Source organism: Tachyglossus aculeatus, chromosome 20, assembly GCF_015852505.1.
Source record: "Tachyglossus aculeatus isolate mTacAcu1 chromosome 20, mTacAcu1.pri, whole genome shotgun sequence".
NCBI classification, from domain to species: domain Eukaryota; kingdom Metazoa; phylum Chordata; class Mammalia; order Monotremata; family Tachyglossidae; genus Tachyglossus; species Tachyglossus aculeatus.
In genome coordinates, this window is record NC_052085.1 from 7340155 (window position 1) to 7355071 (window position 14917).

Sequence of the window (14917 nt, forward strand, 5' to 3'; positions counted from 1 at the left end):
TCCTCTCACGTCTCTCTAGCTTCCCGTGTCTCGAGCCGCCGGTGCCGTCCTCACGCGATCCGGGCTCGGTCCGAAGGAGGGAGGTGGAGAGCTCGCCGGCTCTCTTCACTGCCACCCGCTCTGGGACAGGCCTGTCTGCAAGGAGAATGGCGTTCCCGGGGCGGACGGGTAGCTGGGGAACCCGTCGGGCTGCGCGGGGTAGCTCTCCAGGGCCGAAGCCGAATGAACCTGAATCGGAGAAAACGGACCGCTTCCGTTAGGAGGGGAGGTCACGGCCGGGAAGGGAAGACGGGACGGGCGACGCTTGGAGGATCCAGTCCCGCGTTTCGAAGGACGTTCTCTATTTCTAAAGTAAGGTGATAATTCAAAATAATAACCGTGGTATTTGTTGAGTGTTACTGTGTGCCAGGCACTGTATCAAGTGCTTCGGTGGATACAGGCGAATTGGGTTGGACACAGCCCCCCGTCGCACTGGCGGCTCGCAGTCTCAATCCCCGTTTTACAGATCTAGTAACCGAGGCATAGAAAAGTGAAGTGACTCGGCCAGGGTCACACAGCGGACAAGTGGTGGAGCTGAGACTAGAACCCATGACCTTCGGCCTCCCAGACAGGCGCTCTAGCCAATACACCGGGCCGCTTTGGAAAGACAGTCAAGAGCCCGGGCCTGAGCAGTGGGGGCCCTAAGTTCAAATTCCGGCTCTGCCACTTGCCTGCTGTCTGACCTGGGGCAAGCCACTGCACTTTTCTGTGCCTCAGTTTCCCCTCCTGCAACTTGGGGATTCAATACCTTGTTATCTGTCCTAATTAGATTGGGAGCCTCATGCAGGACAGGGACTGTGTCCCATCTGATCACCCTGTACCTACTCCAGTGCTTAGAATGGTACAATCTACATAGTAAGAACTTAGCAAGTGCCAGTTATTAAGTAAACCTTTTTACTTAGCAGGGGTGGCGGTCTTTCTTTAATTAAACACACACACACACACACACACACACTTTCTCTCTCTATCTCTCTCGATTCAGCGCCCGTACCCAAACCGACCCAGTGAACGACCGATCATTTTGCAAATGGCCAGCTCCCCTCACCCGTTCTCTGTGTACACAAAAAGGTGAGAATTGGGCTTTTTTCCCTGCCTTCTGTGCTCCGTTGTTCAGCCCCAGTTCTTCTGAAATGCGGGGATGGCCGGGCACAGGTAGGTCCGACCCGGTGAGCCTAATTCCCTACCAATGTTCTAGTCAAAGCACAGAGTGAAAACACGCACCATGGCATGACAGTGTGCTAGGGGTTTGGGCATTCAAGTCCATGGCCTCAACAGATAAAAGGCACAGCGTCAGATGTTTAATAAATGATTACTTTCAAATCAATCTGGCTAAGGGTTTTCAGTAATTAGGAGAGAAAATGATTTAGGAGTAAAGGTAAGTGATTCCCAACCACTGACGCTTCAAGAGTGACCTAAGATGGTGAACTTTAAGAGGGGCCGAGCTGACGCTCCACTCACCTGCTGTAACAGGGCTGACTGTGCCGCTGCGTTGTGTTGCAGTTCTTGCAAGGAAGACTGGGAGGGGTTCTGGGAAAATCCGGGGATACCGGGCAGGGACAGAAGTCCAGGAAAGACGGAATTTCCAGCAGCTTGAAGTCCGGAAGACAAACTGCAACAGTCAATTAAAAACAGGTCACAAAAGGAATCCAACTTTCAGCTGCTTTCTCCAAGGCCCGTGGACGATCCCTCACTCGCGTGCTGAGGGACGGCAGACGTGTCAGTTGGGCACGCCGCTACTTCTCACAACAGCTTTTCAGCCGCACCCACCCGAGCCTAATAATCGGCAAAGCACAACGGGCCGTTTTCAACAGTGGGCACGTTGGGCACCCAAATGGACCCAACACGTTTAACCTTTCAACACTTTCCCTCAACACCGCGTTTTCTTTTTGGCTTGGGAAAAAGACGATGGTTTATGCCGATGCAACGGTGTGAAAACCTGCATTGCCTGATTTTGCTAGCTTCTCGAGGGTGGGGATCCCGTCCGCCACCTCTACCTTATTCTAAGCCAAAGTGCTTATAACAGTGCTCTGCACCAAGAAAGCGCTAAATCGGTGCTCCCGACTGAGTGACGCGACAGGCTTCTTTCCAGGCCCAGGTTCGATGGGCAAACAGAGCCGGGCGGGGAGCCGGACTGTCTCTTTCCCTCACCCTCCGCGTCCCAGGGACGGGAGGAGGAGGAGCAGGGGCATCAGGCCGTCCCGGAGCAGCGCGTGCGCATAGGTACGTACCCGGCTTGGGCCACGAGGGCCGAGTTGAAGTTGGAGCTGAAGGCGGAGGCGAAGCCGGGCAGGACGGGCGCCGGGGACGGGGCCGTGGCTGCGGCCGCTCCGGAGGACACCGCCTGGAGCCCCGGGAACGAGGGTAGGACCGGGGCCCCGGCAGGCGCGTTGGAGACGGGGAAGCCGGGGAACGAAGGGTTCGAGGAGGGCAGGGGTCCCTGGGCGACGGAGAAGAGCGAGGGCACGGCCGAGGACAGGTTGAGGGCGGGGAACGGGGCGGCCGAGGCTGGGGCGGCGGTGGCCGTCAGGCCCGGGAGGACCGCCGGCCCCGAGGCGCTGCTGGCGTGGGCGCCGGGCGCCGAGGGGGCCGCGCTAGACGGCGTGCCCATCAGCGAGCCGGGCAGGGTCGCCGGGGGCGCCAGGGCCGCCGGGTTGCCGGGGAGAGGGAAGTTGTTGGTGAGAGACGTGAAAGAGGGAAGAGCGGTGAACACAGGGGCCAGCGGGGTGGAGGCGGCGTGAGGCGCCAGGCTGATGGAAGACAGGGGAGAGGAGCTGTTGAGGGGGCTGCTCAGGGAGGACAGGCCCGACAGGGCCGGGTTAAGGCAGGGGGACAAGCTGACCGGCGCCGAGGCCGCCGGGTTGAAAGCTCGGCCCAGGGCCGCCGACAGGCCCAAGGGCCCGTGGGCGGGGTTGGCCGAGTGGGACGGGCCCTTGAAGGCCGACGGGGTCGGGCTGGTGGGCTCCGTCTTGACCATCACGGCGATCCCCGAGGCGGCGGGGGCGGGCGGGCCCTGCGGCTCCGGGCCGGGCAACGGCGGCAGCGAGGAGCCGCAGGCCGGGGGCGCGGGGGCCGGCGGGGTGGAGCTGGGGTTGGCCAGCGCCGGGGACGGCAGCCCCGGGAAGACGGCCAGCCCCGCGGGCGTGGACGAGCGCTGCGGGGGCGGCGCGGCCGACGGGGCGTAGCACTTGCCCAAGGACGACGCCGGGGGGTCGGGGCTCTGCGTTGCCGCCAGGGACGACAGGGAGGCCAGCCCGCCGGGCACCGCCGAGGGCAGGGCGGCGGAATTGATCAGAGCGGGCTCGCCGGAGGTCAGGAAGCCTTTCAACACGGACAGGAGCGGATTACTCAGGCCCATGGGGCCCGGCAGGCCGGGGGCGGAGGAGCCGGGGGGAGCCGGGCTGGCTCCTCCCTGGACGGCGGCGGCGGCGGGCGGGAAGGAAAGGGGGAGGCCCCCGAACACGGAAGACAGCGAGGCGGGGTTGTGACCCCCCGCGGAGCCGACCGGCGAGGGGGCGGAGAAGGGGAGGCCGCCGAACGGGGCCGAGGCGGGGGCCGAGGCGGAGGCGAAGGCTTCGCCGGGCGCCGGAGTGGCAGGCGGGGCGGAGGGGCCCTGGGGGGCCGCGGCCGGCAGCGAGGCCAGCCCCGAGAAACTCGTGGGGATCGGGTTGGGCGTCACGCTGTGGACCGAGGTCACGGTGGCGGTGGGGAGGGAGAGGGTCTTGATGACGGTCGGCGTGGCGAGGGACGGCTGGGCCGTCGGGATCGCCGAGGACACCTGCCCGGGGAACACCGGGAGGACCGGGGTGGACAGGCCCATCCCGGGAACCAGCGGCGTTCCCGGGGCCGACGGGTGACTCCCGGCCTTCACCGGGGAAGGGGTGGGGGCGGGGGTGGGGGCGGGGGTGGGAGGAGTTGACCCGTGAGGAGAAAACAGCTGATTGGCTTGGGCAGAAAATGCTGTGAAGGAGGGAAAAAAAAATAAAAGCAACAAAAAAAGATAAAAGGGTTAGACTTGGGGGTCCCCGTCAAAGTCTTAAAGAAACGGATTTCAACCAAATCACTCTAAGGAATCCTCCACTTGGGAACTAAAACAGCTTTTTCGGTCTGCAAAACAGCAGATGGCTTTGGTTTTTGCTCACCAGACCAATTCAACACGTGGAAACTTACAACAATCCTCCCCCGGCTGGCGGGGGGTCTTGTCTCACAGACAACAAAACCATTACTGCCGCCGCCGCCGCCACCTGGCAATTAACACAGAAAACTCTCCAACCTCCCATCACCCCTCATTGTAGCAGTTCTGCCTAATACTGTGAGGCTGCTTCGGTTCCAACCTCGTTAGACAGAAGATTGGGGTTCCAATCTTTACCTTCAGAACCAGTGGCATAACCGAGTATGTGTAGTTCAACACCAGATGCCCGGTTAGATGCTCTACTCCTACCATCAGTTCTTCCATTTTAAAGTACGGATATTAAGCCATTTTATTTTTTAATAGGTCATCACTGGGAAGAGCCAGCCGAGAAGCGGCGTGATTTGATGGATAGAGCACAAGCCCGGGAGTCAGGAGGAACTGGGTTCTAATCCCGGCTCTGCCACATGCCTGCTGTGCGACCTTGGGCAAGCTGCTTCACTTCTCTGGGCCTCTGTTAACTCATCTGTAAACCGGCGACTAAGACTTTGAGCCCCACGTGGGACAGACTGTGTCCAACCCGATTACCTTCTATCTACCCCAGCGCTTTGTGCGGTGCCTGGTACACGGTAAGTGCGGAACAAATACCACGGTTATCATTATTATTAAATTTGTCGTTCTGGGAGAGCAAGACGAGCCCAATTCCTGCGGGCCAGTGGGGGTTTTGAAGCACAGTCCCCTTAGGAAGCCCCCCAAGCTGCCCGCTGCTCCCCAAGCCCAGCAGCCTGGCCCCGGTGGTCGGCCTGCTGGGCTCCTAGGGGAGATAAGGTGGGGAGGCCCCACAACCGCACAAGCTACTCTGGGCCCCGCCTGCTACAAATTCCTGGATAAGGCCAAAAACATCAAGCTACCTACCCCATTGTACTGTACTCTCCCAGGTGCTCAGTACAGCGCTCTGGACTCAATAAATACCACTGACCGACCAGGATACAGCTAGATGACCACAATGGAAATTCAAGACTTACTTTGATTCTGGGCTGGTTTTGACTGACTGGAAATGTCTTCATTTTCTAGAACGAAAAACGACAACGCCCTTTTCGGTCAGGCTTGGCCGGACGGCCCTGCCCTTCCTTACCCACTCCTCAAACTCTCCTCTCCCAGCCCGTGCCATCTGCCTGGGCACCCTCCGCAAGGCAAAGGCGCTGGGCGAGGCTTGGGTGGTTCCACATATTTTGAGGAACGCAACGCTTGCTTTCTGGAGCGACCTGACTGTGAAATTGGGCCTGGAGTCCCACCCTCTCAGTTTGGCATCTCAACGACTCCATTTAGGCTTACCTGTTCCCACTGGGTTGGGAGTATACGGAGGTGGAGGGGGCACCCCTGGCACCATGACATTTCCCATTGGCACCAGATTATTGTAAGCACCTAAAATGCAAACAGATTAGGATATTAGGTTTTAAACCACAACTTACTTCCATTCTAAGAGAAGGAGAGCCAACACAGATTGAGTTAGCTGAATTACAAGTTTCCCCAAAAATCACATTTTGAAAAATACGGAATCCATGTCCTACAGGGATCGATCTGACACTGTTTAAGCTCGTTATGGGCAGGAAACGTGTCTGCTAATTCTGCTGTACTGTACTCTCCCAAGTGCTTAGTAAGTGCTCAACAAATACTACTGGTTGGCACGAATTTAGGAATAAAATAGGCACTCCTAACAGAAAACAAGTTTGTTCTATGCCAAAATGCCAGAATTCCAGTAACGGATCCTGCCCATGTTGTGCTCTTTCTGAAGTTCTTGGAATTTTTCAAGGTTATCCAGTGCAAGTTCAAAAACCCAGACAGCCTGGCAGCTAGACATTTCCAAGGATTTTTCCTCTTCCGGATTTCTAAGAATGCATGTTTCAGAAGAGAGAGGAGGAGGAGGCATAAGGGTTGGGGGAAGAAACAGAGTGACAGAAGACATCATTAACTACTGCAGCTCTGGAAGGAGAACTTACAGGGGCAGATGGAGGGGAAGAAGATACCCAGGCAAAAAGCAAGTGGGCAAACAGCCCTGCACTTGCCAGCTTCCTAAGGAAAGAGCCGAGCATGGACGGGTGGGTGACGGAAACATTTTCTGGATTCCTTTCTGATGGTGAGGTTTTTTTCAGGGTGCACCCTATGAATTCTTTCTTTGCAAGCATTTAATAAACAGAAAGAGGAAGAAGATTGGCACGTTAGGAACCAAAGAACGACTTACTTGGTGCAATCGTTGCATGCGGCCGGCACGGGGGTATGGGATAGGGAACGGGTTTATGAGGGTTATACGTCGATGGGGCCTAGATGACAGGAGAGAGGAATTGTGGAAAAAAAAATGACGTCGCACCCTAAGGCACGAAGGCACCCGCCTTATTGCAACACCCCTCTTCAGACATGATAGGAGCTAGAGGAAAGAGGCTAGGAGCTGGAATACACCAGAAAGGGGCGTGCTATGCAGTCGACCCCACCCCCTATCTCTCTCTAAACCTCTAGCCATAGTAGACTACTTCTTTTCAGTTTCCATATCTTTCCTTGTCTTTATCGCTTCATTTCTCCTTTTGGGAAGCAGCACGGCCTAGCGGAAAGAGACGGGCCCGGGGGTCGGGAGACCCGGTGTCTAACCCCAGCCCCGCCGCTTGTGCGCTGCGTGACTGTAGACGAGTCACGGCTTCTTTGTGCCTCGGTCTCCTCACCTGTAAAATGGGACTTCAACAACTCTTCTTCCTCCTACTTAACCTGTGAGCCCCATGTGGGACAGGGACTGTGTCTGAGCTGATTATCTTCTACCTACTCCAGTGTGTAGTACAATGCTTGGCACGTAGTAAGGGCTTAATAAATACCGTAACTATTATTAGTACTAATAATAGTGGTAATCTGGGCCTAATCTCCTCACCGAGCCTCAGGACTAGATTCTTTAGTTTCTTCTAGTCTACAATGCTTCTCACCCTGGCCAAGAGCCCACTTCAGTAACTGCTGCCCTCTCGTCCCCCTCTCCATCCCCACCTTCTTACCTCCTTCCCTTCCCCACAGCACCTGTATATATGTATATATGTTTGTACATATTTATTACTCTATTTATTTATTTATTTATTCTGCTTGCACATATCTATTCTATTTATTTTATTTTGTTAGTATGTTTGGTTTTGTTTTCTGTCTCCCCCTTTTAGACTGTGAGCCCACCGTTGGGTAGGGACTGTCTCTCTATGTTGCCAATTTGTACTTCCCAAGCGCTTAGTACAGTGCTCTGCACATAGTAAGCGCTCAATAAATACGATTGATGATGATGATGCTGCTGCCACCAGCAGAGCAGTGATAAATAGCAATTTATCCACCGCACTAAAGACTGCCCAGGCAACTGGACAATCCCTGTGCAGAGGGAAAATAGCCTCTTCCCGCAGTGTCGGGAGGGCCGGCTCTGGAAGTTTGTGAGGGGGAATGGGGGCAGCCCGCTCCCCCAACCCAGAAGCCAGGAGGTGACCCTCCCTGGAAACGCCACAAAAGCCTCCAAGCCCAGCGACACACAACTGTCAGAGCACGGGCTTCAAGGAGGCGATTTCATCTCCCGGCTTGGATCGAGACCTCTGACAGAGTTTTGCTGAAAGATCTAATCTCGGCTCCGCCACTTGCCTGCTGTGTGCTCTTGGGCAAGTCACTTAGTTTCTCTGGGCCTCAGTGACCTTTTCTGCAAAATGGGGGTTAATACTGTGAGCCACATGTCGGACATGGACTGGGCCCAACCTGATTGGCTTGTATATCTCCCCCAGTGCTTAGTGCAGTGCCTGGCACATAGTAAGAACTTAACAAATACCATAAAATAAATAAAAATATATTTTGGACATACGGGTTTGGATGGCCCAAGTATCCGTGCAGCAATTCCTTTGCCTTCATTAGTACATTCTTCACCATCCTTCCTGATAGGCGTCCCCTACACACACACACAAAAAAAAACCCAAAACAAAATATCTCACTCAGCTACCGTTTATTAGGTGCAACACCTGACTCAAAAATTACCTGGAGGTACCCATTAAACACCCCGCGCCCCCCTGAAAAATTCCTCAAGGTCTAATACTCAGGCAAAGACCTGATCTTAAAGAGCGATGTTGAGGTTGAAACCAGTGGGGAAGGACAGCACAACCCTAACTTCCTTTGAGATGTTTTAAATCTAGTGACACAACTTCCTCAAGACTTGTAAAATCTTTGTTACAGAAGAGAATCCTCTGCAGAGACAGAAAGATTTGCCTCCTCACAATGGTCTTATATTTTGGAAACTACGAATGGTCTAGACTCTGGACAACATATTTAACCAAGTTAGGTCCAATCTTGGAGAAGCTGGCTTACACTCTAAAGAGGCAAGGCAAGTAGGTAAGGGCACTGATTAAAAATACGACGGTCCTTACCGGGAAAATTCCGTTAATCCGACTTGGTTTTCCTTTGGGATACGGGTTTCCGGGAATCACTCCGCAGGAAGAGATCATAGCATGAGGGGCTTTACAGCCCCCTTTTGAAGCCTGCAATGTCCATAAGAAGTGAAAAGGCAATCAAGTCAGATAATCGCGCACACTTCGATACCGAGAAATCCAACTGTTAACGATGAACCACTCTCCTGCGATCCTCAGACTTGACTTCACAGACTGTGCCTCCAGAAAGGTGGACAAGATAAGCAAGAAGGTAAAACCATCGCTTATATATATAAACCCAATGAATTAGACAGTCCTCTTCTACACCTCTAATGGGGTTCTTCCTCGAACAGGCATCAGATGGCAGGGTTATTCACTGCTAAATAAAGCCACCATTACCAAACTCATGGACCCTTCTAAGTCTGGATAAATATTCCTCTGTTGATTCTAACTCCACTTGGAACATTATTAGGGAAAATAGTAACACGGTTTTCCTTTTTTTCTGTTAGAAATCACATATTTCAAAACAACAGGTCCATTATTTCTTGGTGGAAGCATACACTGGGCTTCATCCGGATTTTTGGAAAAACGAAGGTAGAGAAAGGGAATTCACTACGGTGGCATCTGCCGCGAGTGAACCTTCAGGGTATATCTAACCTGCTCAAGAATTCTTCGGCACCGCTTCTTCTCCGACATATTTATCCTGAACAGATCTTCAATAAGACGGTAGTTCTGAGCATCGACAATGTTGCTACAAAGAAAATTTAAAATACGTCCGTTACGTGACTTGTGATTAAAGAGCCTGTCCTCAAGAAAAGCAATGTGTCCTAGTGGAAAGAGCATAAGTCTGGGAGTCAGAGGACCTGGGTTCTGATCGCAGCTCCGTCACCTGACTGCTGTGTCACCTTGGGCATGTCATTTCACTTCTCTGTGCCTCAGTTACCTCACCTGTAAAATGGGGATTAAGACTGCGAGCCCTTTGTGAGACCTGGACTGTGTCTAACTTGGGTTGTTTTTTTTTTTTAATGGTATTTGTTAAGTGCTTACTATGTGTTAAGCACTTTTCTAAGCGCTGGAGTAGATTTAAGTTAATCAGATCGGCATATGGGACCCGTCCCTCTAGGGGCTCACATTCTAAGTAAGGAAACTGAGGCCGGAGAAGTTAAGTGACTTACCCAAGGTCACCCGGCAGGCAAGCGGTGGAGCTGGGATTAGAACCCAGTTTCTCTGGTTCCCAGGCCCTTGCTCTAACCATTTATCCACTAGGCCATGCTGCTGTATCTTGTAACTATCCCACCACTTAATACAGTGCCTGGCACACAGTGAGCACTTAACAAATACCAGTAAAAAATAAGACAAATAAAAATGACACATACAAGAGTATATAAGCAACTAAAGTCTGAATTTGGGGAGTCATTTTCTCATGATTTACCTTCTACGCTTGTGAATTTTTTTTTTTTCTTTTATTTTGGGAACTACAAATGGTCTCGACTCTGGACAACATATTTAACCAAGTTAGGTCCAATCTTGAAGAAGCTGGCTTACATTCTAGAGAAGCATGACAGCGCATATACTGTACAAACAAGCAACATACGCATACTAAGTAGAGGATATTTAAATTGATTTCACTGTTGGGTTTTTTTTTAATTTGGCTAATAGACAACTCTGGAAAGGTGATATGTAACACACGTAAGGGAAGTGAAAATTCTCACTCCTGCGATCTAGTTTAGGAAAGTTTGGGTAAGAAGTACACTTTAAGGAGATTTTAAATCAGAGGAGAGAAATGCAGAATTATCGGGACCTTGAAAAATATTTTCATGTTTTCTTTTTTCTAACTTTCTGCAATGTGCCAAAAAGTGCCAGGTGACCTTGGGTAAGTCACTTAACTTCTCCAGCCTCAGTTTCCTTACTTAGAATGTGAGCTCCTAGTGGGACGGGTCCCATATGCCGATGTGATACATACTTCTACCTTGTGAGCTAATAGCTTAATTCTTACCATTTTTACTTGTAGTATGCTAATTGGCTATCATGCAACTTCATGGCTGGACTTCCAATTTACTTATGAATAAAAGACACTGATCATCTTTAAAACAATTTTTAGACCCGTAAAGTAGCTAAATTACGGTTGCCATAGAGACCACTTTTTCTATGCAAGTTTTGACGGTTGGAATTAATCGGGCACCTTTTTGAAAATGAGAACATGTACCATTGCGTAAAAGTGGAAACAAAAGATGTCTGGCAAAAAAGACGCTGTTGCTTACTTTTACAATTCAATTCACGTAACTGCACAAGCTTGCTTATGAAATAAATGACAAATTGCTTTTTGTTTTTAGTCCCGAGCCAAAGAGCTAAATTGATGACTGGATAGTGAAAAGGTGCAAGAGACAGGGTTTTCCGGAAGCTCGCTGTATATTACGTGAAGTCACAAAAATAGGTCGACGCCGGGGCAGGCAGGCCCACAAAAACCCTCTTAGGGCTGTAGTGGTTTCCTGGCAAAGAGGCTGAGGGGGAGGAGAGGAGAACAGGCTGCTCAACGGCAACAATGACGACAACAGAACACATTGGGAATGATCCAGAAGCCGAAGGGGAAGATGGTTCGATGAGGAGGACGGGGGAGGTGGGGAGTTAGTAAATGGGAGGAAGGTGAATGCAAATCAAATTGTTATGGACTTTCCGATTTCGTAAAATTGCCAACATGGATGGCCCCCATTCGGAAGCCTCGGCCTTTCCGACTGCTTTAGGGAAATGACCACACGGGACGTGCACAGCGAACTGAATGGACTCACTGACTTCATCCACGAAGAAACAGGCGCATGCTAAAGCAGACTTCCCAGACCAAGCTTAGATTTTTTTTCTGGACTTTTACTCTCTCACAGACATCTGCTTATGGACATAATAGTCTCCGGGACCAAATGAAAAAAACGTAGGGAAAAAGTACTTACGAAGCCAACAGTTCCAGAGCAATAAGTTTATCTTTACTAAAGGTGAAGCAGTTGAGGATGTTGACCACTTTTGCCGCTGGAACGGCAACCATTTTCTGGTAAGGATAAATAAGAAAGAAAGTGGGCCACTTCATTCATTTCCCTCCACACGAAGCTCAACTTTTTTTTTTTTTTTAAATCCTTAGGTTATCAACTACTTTGATAACCTAAGGGGGAACACGGGTGGAGGGGCACATAGTAAGCACTTAAGTACCATGAAGAAAAATCAAAACGAGCACTGAGGTTGGGGAAAGTAGAAAGGTGGGGCTCCTTTGGGGATGGACAACTGGTGTTTTAGGGAGCTTCCAGAGATGGGAGGTGAGGGGGCAGGGTTCAACAAAAAAATCCCCTGCCACCTGCCCAACCTGAGGCTAAAATCCACCATCGATGGACACTAGGAGCTCCCCAGAACTGTTCTTGTGGTGTTTATTAAGCGCTTACTATTCCTGCCTCGCTGAGCATTGGGCTGGGGAGTCAGAGGACCTGGGTTCTAATCCTGATTCTACAACCTAATGAGTTGGGGCAAGTCACTTCACCTCTCGGTGCCTCAGTCGCTTCACCTGTGAAATGTTCTCTCTCAGACTGGGAGAGCCATGTGGGACAAGACCTGTATTGAGAAGCAGCGTGGCTCAGTGGTAAGAGCACCGGCTTGGGAGTCAGGTCATGGGTTCATATCCCGGCTCTGCCACTTGGCAGCTGTGTGACTTTGGGCAATTCACTTAACTTCCCTGTGCCTCAGTTCCCTCATCTATAAAATGGGGATTAAGACTGTGAGCCCCATGTGGGACAACCTGATCACCTTGTAAACTCCCCAGCGCTTAGAACAGTGCTCTGCACATAGTAAGCGCTTAATGAATGCCATCATTATTATTATTATTATTACTTTCCATTTCAGGTCTGTTCACAGAAGAGTTACGGAAGGGGCTACCCTCATGGAAAGTCTGAAAGCCACCAAGAACCCCCGCCTCCTGGGGCTGGAGACAGACTACCAGGTTGGCTGGACCATTCCCGGCAAGCCCACCCAACCCCCTCCGGACGGCCCAAGGTCAGATAGGGGCATAAAAGAGATGCTAAGGGAGAACAGGGGGTAGAGGGAAGAGGACAGATGATCCCTTACATGCTGTAACGCTTTCATCGCCTTCAGCTGGGGCTCAGCCCAAGAAAAGTATCTCAGTAGCTCGACCACCTGAAACAGAAGAGCGAGTCAACTCCGGGAACACAAAAATCAGAGCGCTGGAGGCCATGGAGCCAGAAGATGCTCCTGGAAAGACCCGTGGGACACAACGTATCCTACTGGAAAGAGCATGAGAAATGGGAGTCGGGAAATCCAGGTTCTAGCTCCGCCTCTGCCACCGACCAGCTAGGTGACCCTAGCCTAGTCGCTTAACCTCCCTGGGCCTCAGTTTCCTCATCCGTAAAAAAAGTTCTCTCCCGACCTCCTAGACTGCGAGCCCCGTAGGGGAACAATGTCCAATGTGATCATTCCCTATCTACCCCAGTGACTGGCTCAGTGCTTGGCACATGGGAAGCACTCGATAAATACCATAATTATCAGTTATTACCACCATTAGTCATTGTTACTGGACTCCAATCAGGGATCAAAGCGGTATAAGGACCAAAGCCACCAGTGTAGTGAAAAAGAGGAGGTAATAATAGTATTCATTCATTCATTCAATTGTATTTATTGAGCGCTTACTGTGTGCAGAGCACTGTACTAAGCGCTTGGGAAGTACAAGTTGGCAACATATAGAGACGGTTCCTACCCAACAGTGGGCTCACAGTGTAGAAGGAGGAGACAGAGAACAAAACAAAACATATTAACAAAATAAAATAGAATAAACCTGTACAAATAAAATAAATAAATAAATACAGTAATATAAAAGAGTAATAGTAATGAATAGTAATAATAATCATTGTGGTATTTCTTAAGCGCTTACTAGAAGAGCCACGCAGGTCGAGCGATGGAACCCTCTAGACTGTCAGCTCCTTGTGGGCAGGGAATGTTCTGCTCTATTATACTGTACTCTCCCAAGTGCTAAGTACAGTGTCCTGCACACAGTAAGCGCTCAATAAACACCACTGATTGACTGAAGCCCTGACGAGATGCTGACTCGGTGGCATTTCTGAAATGCAGCGATGTGCTCCGTGGAAGAAAGTGCCTTTGAAGGAAGAGAACATCATCATCCCCAACCTCAGCACTTAGGACTATTCAATTATTTATTCAGCCGTGCTCTACCGACATACTTCTACCTATGGCCCCTTCTATCCTTGTTCTTCCTCCTGCTCCCACTATCTGTAAATAATTCATCGCTGCCCAACTTCCCGATGTGATTGTCCACACCCACACCGAGGGATAGGGCTGTGTCTTTTCGCTTCTGTCATATCTCCCAAGGGCTTGGTACGGCGGTCTACAAAGCAGACACTCGGTAAACACCACCGACGAACGGACTGGTTATTCCCAAGTCCTCTTTTATTTCCCTGAATAGGGACGGATGGAGGGGAGGGAGCCTCTCAACGGAAACGGGCACTGGGCCACTGAGCCTCTGCCCCGAGGCTTCGGAGGAACCAACTAAGGGGTCAGTGGTTTGCCCAGCGCCGCTCACCCTCTCCCATTTCTGCCGGGCACATTCCAGCTGGGGGGTCTCGGGGGCACCTGGTGATTCGGAAGGGAGGGCAAGGGTGGTCTTCGCCCACATTAGGCGGCTTCGAGTCGAAACCGGACTAGAAGCCAGGACCCTGACCCCCAGGGCAGTGCCCTTTCCACTGGACCAACCATGAAGATGCTCTTAAAAGGAAATGGCATTGACACCGTGAGGAAAATTCTGGGCTTTTTATGCCAGTGCCTGCAACTGGTATTCCCTCTGAATTACACTTTGAAATGATTTGCCCGCTAAGAGTAAGACAAATGTAGCCGGAAATGTTTCAGAAATGTCTAGTTTCTTCTGTTTTGCTTCCCTAAACTTGGGTGTAAATTTCAAAGGTCTCACTGGAGCTGGAACGCTCCCTCCTCGCCGACACAATTCCATTGCTCTGCGAAAACCATCATGCCAGAAAGAAAGTTTTAAATAGTACCTGTTCGCTGGAAAAGTATCCGTGGACATATTCGATTGCTTTTAACTTGTACTCAGTCAAAACTGCCTACAAAACAAAAACAGGAGAATATGTAAAAAGCACGGCTAGAGCAAAAGCATACAGAGGGTTATGCAAATATGGATTAACACAAAGGAAAATGTCCACAACAAGTTGAGTGACCGCCCCGCTCCACAATTCTGCATGGATCTGTGGCACGCGCCTTTGGCTTCTGCAGAGGCAGGGAACCACCGGATTTTAGTATCGTAAATTTACCTCGTTCT

General features: G+C 51.1%; 1 protein-coding gene across 2 annotated transcripts in view; it reads right to left on the reverse strand.

Moving 5' to 3' along the window:
* Positions 1-7: 7 nt before the first annotated feature.
* Positions 8-14917, reverse strand: part of PROSER1 (proline and serine rich 1) — a 98655-nt gene continuing 83745 nt past the window's right edge. For both annotated transcript variants that reach the window (XM_038761513.1, XM_038761512.1), the window contains 12 exons: positions 14637-14702; positions 12682-12750; positions 11526-11620; positions 9241-9334; positions 8584-8694; positions 8028-8111; positions 6408-6486; positions 5501-5590; positions 5191-5235; positions 2268-3996; positions 1498-1648; positions 8-228 (listed from right to left, as the gene is read on the reverse strand). In XM_038761513.1, coding sequence (XP_038617441.1) covers positions 106-228; positions 1498-1648; positions 2268-3996; positions 5191-5235; positions 5501-5590; positions 6408-6486; positions 8028-8111; positions 8584-8694; positions 9241-9334; positions 11526-11620; positions 12682-12750; positions 14637-14702 — 2736 coding nt within the window. In that variant the 3' untranslated portion in view covers positions 8-105. The remainder of the gene's footprint in view (positions 229-1497; positions 1649-2267; positions 3997-5190; positions 5236-5500; positions 5591-6407; positions 6487-8027; positions 8112-8583; positions 8695-9240; positions 9335-11525; positions 11621-12681; positions 12751-14636; positions 14703-14917) is intronic.